General features: G+C 43.3%; 2 protein-coding genes across 2 annotated transcripts; one reads left to right on the top strand and one right to left on the bottom strand.

The window, feature by feature from the left end:
- The first annotated feature begins 203 nt into the window (after window positions 1–203).
- On the top strand, window positions 204–2,252 carry LOC147465852 (uncharacterized). Its single transcript, XM_086522450.1, has 3 exons — window positions 204–1,380; window positions 1,489–1,989; window positions 2,077–2,252. Exons 1-3 carry the CDS (start codon window positions 1,026–1,028, stop codon window positions 2,241–2,243), a joined length of 1,023 nt encoding a protein of 340 aa, XP_086378576.1. The 5' UTR covers window positions 204–1,025; the 3' UTR covers window positions 2,244–2,252.
- Window positions 2,253–2,341: 89 nt separating this feature from the next.
- On the bottom strand, window positions 2,342–5,809 carry LOC147465851 (uncharacterized). The gene is made up of 7 exons (XM_086522443.1): window positions 5,599–5,809; window positions 5,324–5,379; window positions 4,904–5,036; window positions 3,872–4,118; window positions 2,841–3,685; window positions 2,637–2,688; window positions 2,342–2,555 (listed from the first exon to the last, which is right to left on the bottom strand). Exons 1-7 carry the CDS (start codon window positions 5,807–5,809, stop codon window positions 2,507–2,509), a joined length of 1,593 nt encoding a protein of 530 aa, XP_086378569.1. The 3' UTR covers window positions 2,342–2,506.
- Window positions 5,810–6,505: the final 696 nt, after the last annotated feature.

Genomic DNA, 6,505 nt, shown 5'->3' with positions numbered 1-6,505 from the left:
ACGGTGACGAAAATACGTACTCTGTTCTGATTCATGTGTGTGTGTGTGTGTGTGTGTGTGTGTGTGTGTGTGTGTGTGTGAGAGAGAGAGAGAGAGAGAGAGAGAGAGAGAGAGAGATTGCATTGTAGGAGGAGGGCGTGAAATGTTGGCTGCCGTAACATAATTAAAAATAGCAATGTTGCAGTCTTTGTGTATACATTTTTTTTATGACTTTGTGTGTGTGTGTATGTGTGTGTGTGTGTGAGTGAGAGAGAGAGAGAGAGAGAGAGACAGAGATGAGGTCTTCGCTGCAAGTTCTAGAAAAGCACAAGCCCTCCCCAATCAGCATTGAGAGAGAGAGAGAGAGAGACCCAGCTCTTACGATGATCGTGTCTTGTGTTTTGTAGTCGATATATCAGTCATGGGGTGTCCATCTTAAAGCAGAGTCGGGTTGGAAGCTACATCGCCAACAAGGCTCTTCTCATTCAGGTAAAATGCTGTTGAAAATTGTGATTCCCGCAACTGTTCGCAACTATGGACTTAACATTTGGTATGCTTCAATGCTTGTTGTTTGCATGCGTGTTGTTATTAAAAGGCCATTACTAGAATTTCCGGATGACTGTTTTGTTGCCAAACCAGAGAGCCACTCCATTTCAATGACTATTGTTTGTATGTGTTGGTTTCAAAAAGAATATTTTCAGAAGTTTCAAATGATTGCTTGGCTGACACAATAAGGATGCGGTTTAGGGGTTTAAGCGTTCGAAACACTACATTTACTCCTTCATTGCTTGCTAAAAAGTACATATACTACTTCACCACTTGTTGTATGCATGCATGCTGGTTTCGATGACTGATCGGCTGCCACATTAGGGAGGTTTATTTTGTACTTTATACTTTGCCAAATAGTAGATATACTGACCGTCAGCTTCAGATACATGATTCATTGTTTCTCGGGTTTCAGATGACCACCAATCTAAGTCCTCTAGTCCCAGTGAATCCATAGCATGAAACCATGATTCCATGTTTGTTGATCCTGCAGGTTCAACATGTCGTTCCAAAACCCTTTTTCTTTTCGTGTTGGCTTTGGGACACCGCCACCACGTAGACCACCTACGTTGCAGCCAACATACTCTACCCCGGTCTCGCATCATACATTGCCTGGAGACCTAAATCTGATGTCCCAAACACAAGAAGAAGACATGTTGGGAGACTTTTCTCCTGCTGGTCATTTGAGCCCATCACCACATCAGCCAAGACGAGTCGCTGTGACACTGAACACAACGCAATCTGTGCCACTCAACACCAATTTGTTTCCATCCCATTTTAGGGAGAATCTTTCACGCAACCCAGTTGCCCTATCACATGCATTGGTGGATGTTCATCATTTGCAGGGCACAGCCAGTCAGTCCCAGAGCATTCAGAAATCCCTTGTTGATGACTTCGTGCCATCGACGCAATTGGCCACTAAAGTTTACATGCCTGCATAAGCGCATGTGCCTACTGTCACAGAGGACTCTACACCCAATGCTCCATCTAAGAAAGGTCGAAGAAGTGGTCGTAACGGGAACAAAAAAGCAGCTCCCAAGACTAAAAAGGCTCCCAGTGGCAGATTTCATTGGGATCTGCGTGCCCAAGTAGTCCTATTGGAGTGGAAAAAGGCTTATGATGATAAACGCTGCTCGGTTGACTTGTATCAAAAAATTAAAACCAATGAGGAGCAATGGGTTGATATTGTCGCGTTGTGCGCATTACAAGGTCTGGTGGTTGACTGGCAACAAGCATACGAAAAGCATAAGCGACTAAATGCTTTGTATCGAGAAATCAATGACTGGGAGAGGAACACGCCATCTGGAAAAGATTCGTACTGGGCCATGACACCTGCTGAGCGAGTCGCGGAAGGGAAGTTTTCCCATTGCAATTTCCCTGTAGAGCTATACGAACTCATGGATCGACTTTTTGGTATGGACAAAGCGGTGAACCCTTCTGCAACTGTTGTGGATACGAGCAACGGTATGTTTACTATGTTGTGCAATTAAAATACTTTGAACACCAGGTTAGCCTACTCTAAATGATGACCGGCTGACCTTTCTGAAACAGGAATTCCATGTCGTAACTCTAATAGCAGTCCTCATGTGGTTGATCCAACTATAGACGCTACATCCTTCGATAACACATCGATGAATGGTGGTGTAAAGAAGAAGACTAGGAAGAGGACACACACCTTTGACGTTGGCCTCACAGAGGCGACGAAGGACCAATATTAATGGCATTTGAAAGAATCCTGCATGAACAAATGACTAATAAACCTGAAGTGGCAAAGTCCCATTTCCTCACAAAGGAAACATCCACAAGATGAGCCTCTTCTAAAAGTCATTAAATGACCCAATGTTGCAGAGTACATCAAAGGTTCTGATAAATTGGAGCAGAGGGGATTTGCTACATCTATCCTTACATCAGCTCATCAATCAAGGTTTTGTAAATGTGAATTAAAGGCTTTTGTTGTTATCCTTAAGTACGGCTGCCATCTTCAGTTAACTCCACCCAATTTGATTGCAAGATTGCTTTTCCATCGCCTACTGCATGGGGTTGTCAGTTACAAGAATTATGAATGTTGTGAAGACAATGCGAGCTGCAAATGATGTGTAAGAACTAGGTACCTTCTTAAGATCTTCATTAAATGTTTAAGAGAAGAGTCGAGAAAAAGCGTAGCTGCAGTACACACAACTCAAAGTAGCAACGGGAGAGACACATCCTGGTTATTAATCCACAACTTACAATAAAAACTTAGTTATTCATCCCTTGCAAGTCCAAGTACTCAAGTAGGTCATCTCTGATACTAATAGCCTCAGGACTGTTCTCACCTTCTACAATCCCATCAAAGGCATGTGGGTTGTCGACCAAAGGGTCCTTCAAATCTATCTCGTGCTCTTGAAGGTCTACAGGTTCATCGGTGAGAGAGACTAGCATATTGTGAAGGATACAACAAGCCAAAATGACGTTTGGCAGCTTTTGTATATCTGGCGATCTGATGGTCCCTTTCAAAATCTGCCATGTACACTTTAGACGCGAGAAAGCTCGCTCAACAACTATACGTGTTGAAGACTGCATGAAATTATAGTTTCGATGACGTTGACTAACCAGCTCTGGGCGTTGGAAGGGTATCATGAGCCACGGCAACAAGACATATCCTCCATCATCTATAATGTACTCTGGGAAAGAGAATTCTTGAAACTCAAAGGATGCACCCCTTAAACGGTCTCCTCCTTGGCAAAGCCTGTACATCCCCGAGTTGCGCAGAACTCTCTTGTCATTACAAGACCCTGGCCATCCACTATTCACATCTAAGAAGCGCATGTTTGAGTCCACTATACCTTGCATAATCATGCTATAGTTTCCATAGCGATCACGCCAAGGCTCACTTTGCTCGTTCCTAGGCAAGTCCATATTGATGTGGGTGCAATCTATAGCTCCACAAAAATTGGGCAATCCCCTCAGAGCTCTGAACCCATCCTTTACATCTCGCATCTCTGACTCTGTAGTTGGCCATTTGATAAGATGCCCGCCTCTGTGGACTAGGGAGCACACAAATTCGTGGAGGAATGTTGTGACGGTAGACCTTCCACAACCAAAGGCATTTGCCACATGGTAGTGTGTTTCCTGATGCACCATCACCGCAATTGCCACCTTCTTCTCTACAGTGAATATCCTGCCAGGTAAGTTTCAAAATCTGGTTGGTATGTCTCCTTGTTGCACATCATTGCGGACGAGGTCACTCAAGCTTGTGAAGAGGTCGATAGGAAGCTTGAAAATCTCTCTCCACCGCTCTTCATCTGCTCGCGCGTAGAACACAAAATGGTTCCACCAATCGATGGAGGAGCGTGGCTTTATGTACCATCGACCCAGCGCATCATTGATTGATCCTTCATATCGAGGTGTGCGTTGCGCAGAGCTTGCAGCCCAAAGAAGCGGCAGATATGGGGCAACGTATTCCTCGAACTCCATCTCCTCCTCCTCATGATGCATTGCACTAGTTGATTGGCCATGCAAAGATTCCCACTCATGAAGCAAGGCAGACATCAAAGTGTTTATCGATGGAATGGTAGCTTGTAAATGCATTCTGAGATCCATGCCTCTGTGATCTGCGAAAAAAATAAAATTCGAAGTCTGGAAATGAGATCAACTAAGAACTGTGATCCAACAAAACAAAGTTGTTGGGAACAAACAGTACAGTTTGTTCCAATATACGAAGACCAGCTAATAACATAAATTAAATTTTTTTAAAGATCTTTAACACCTGGCTCTTTGTTGCAGGAATTTCTCATATTTATCTAGCATTTACAATCCCAGCAAGGCATGGCTTGGTGGACCAGTTTATCCAGCATTACACTATTTTTTTGTCAAATGTTATTTGTTAACACGACTGTACATTTGAAGAGGCATTCAAAACACGGTTTTTATAGCAAACAACTAGTGTTGTCATTGCCAAAAGCTTATTTTTGAAATAAATTTTGTCATTCAATCTCGTTAATGGTTTTGTTAGCAATGCGAAGAACACTGTTTTTCAAAATTTTATTTCCCTGTCTTTCGAGTTTTTTTTTTGCCAACTGATGCTTCTCATGTTTTTTATCGCAGTTGGGGGAAGGCTAGTTGGCTCACTAGACTCACTGCGAAGTGGATTAGTGGGTCAAGTAGCCTTTCCCCGAAGAGAGCATGGTGTACCCACTCTAGTGAAAACCGAGTGGAGAAGGGGTTCGAATCCCCTGCTCTCTTTTGCAGGTCGCCATGGGATGTAGAAAAAGAACACAAGTACATGCATGCAGGTGATATTTAATCATTTTAAGCATGAGCTGAACTATAGGTGTGTGTGTTTGAAATTGGCAACTAATTTTGAATACTTATAGGGTTACAGGAAAAAGGTCAGCACCTGCGAGCTGTGTCGTCGTCTTTGTTTGCTGTTGCAGTGTGATCAACTGGCAGGGGTGGAAGCTTTTTGTTTTGAATCTCGAAGTTAGTGCAACTTCCTCCCCGAATTCTCCCACGCCGAATGTATTACGATCCTGCAAAACATAGCATAGATTACTTACCATGAGTCGTCATTAAATCCGAAACAATGCTCGTTTGTGTGTGTCTGATAGAGAGAGAGAGAGAGAGAGAGAGAGAGAGAGAGAGAGAGAGAGTGAGTTCCAAGCACTGTAGTCAACAGTTGAAATTGTGCATATTTATGAATCTGTACCTGTAGTATTCTGTGCTCTTGAATTTATAGTTGCTAAAGACATGAATGTATAATGGTATAATTTGTGCTCATCAAGTCAGCCTGTCAGGTGTTTCAAGCATGAATTTGTACCTGTATGTTGTGCGCCTCATGAAAACAGGTCCAGCAAGCAAGTTTAGCGCCTATTACTGTAGGGGTTGTAGCTTTGGTTGTCGAGAGTGTCTACTGCTCGCAGCTTTTCAATGGCTTCATACTGTTGGTCGTCTTCAACTTCATCTTCATGTACTGCTTGGCTTCATGCTCGTGGGCTTTGATGTACCAACTGTTTGATAGTGTCTACTGCTCGCTGTTTTTCAAAAGCCTCATATTGTTGGGCATCTGCAACTTCGTCTTCATGAATTGCTTACTACATTCCAACGGCTTCGTGATTGTGGGCTTGGATATAGCAAGTCTATGACTGTGCAGAGTAGTGCTTTCTGCAGAAGCAGTGCTATGGCTAGGCAGGAATGGCAAAGCGTCAAGAGCGTTGCTTTTATATATGAAGCAGTTTGTTGCGTGGTGGTTGGTTGTGTCTACGTCTGGAGCCAGCCGGTAGCCTTTAAAAACATTTTTAATCATTGGCGTTGGGTGCGACCAAGGGTCAGTAGGGGTAGCTTTAATACTCCACTATTTTTTTGGGAACCCCACTAGCCCATGGTGCGACCCAGCTCTTACCTCGCAAAAAAAGGGCAATTATATCTAAAAATAATGAAGCAATTCATCTCCAAAGCCTACATAACCTACTCAAATTCTAGTTTTAGTATCTTTTATTGATAGACAATCAGTCTTCTTATGAAAGGTACAAATTTTTTAATCTTTGGAAAAATTTAATCTCACAACCACGGGTATTTTGGAAATTTTGGAAAATTTGAGAGGTATTTTAGGAAATTATGACAAAATATCGAGGGTATTTTGAGAATTTCCATAAATTAGAGGGATATTTTTGTAATTTTTCCTTTTATTTTCCATGCAAGGCGTTAGCCACTATCCATAGCCCAGGTGGTAGACGCTCCGCGATTGGAGGCTGCTGGATCGGATTCAAGTCCCCTTACTGCACCTCCCGCCACTTCTTTTGCGCATGTCCACCAGGGAGTCAAGATGGGCGAAGGGTCTGCCTCGGTGCTGATCGCAGAGCAGCACACATTCTCTGTCCAACCATCTTTTGCCACGACGGTTGCACTCAAGTCCAGGCGGATGTGTTTGACAGAGGCCTTAAGAGTTGGGTCGCGCCTAGTGTTAGTAGGGGTAGGCCGCCATGGAATCTCCCAAAAATAG

Source organism: Adiantum capillus-veneris, chromosome 1 (genome assembly GCF_014529385.1).
Source record: "Adiantum capillus-veneris isolate H3 chromosome 1, ASM1452938v2, whole genome shotgun sequence".
NCBI lineage: Eukaryota > Viridiplantae > Streptophyta > Polypodiopsida > Polypodiales > Pteridaceae > Adiantum > Adiantum capillus-veneris.
Note: the sequence above shows the minus strand (reverse complement) of the source record. Positions and strands in the feature narration are given on the sequence as shown.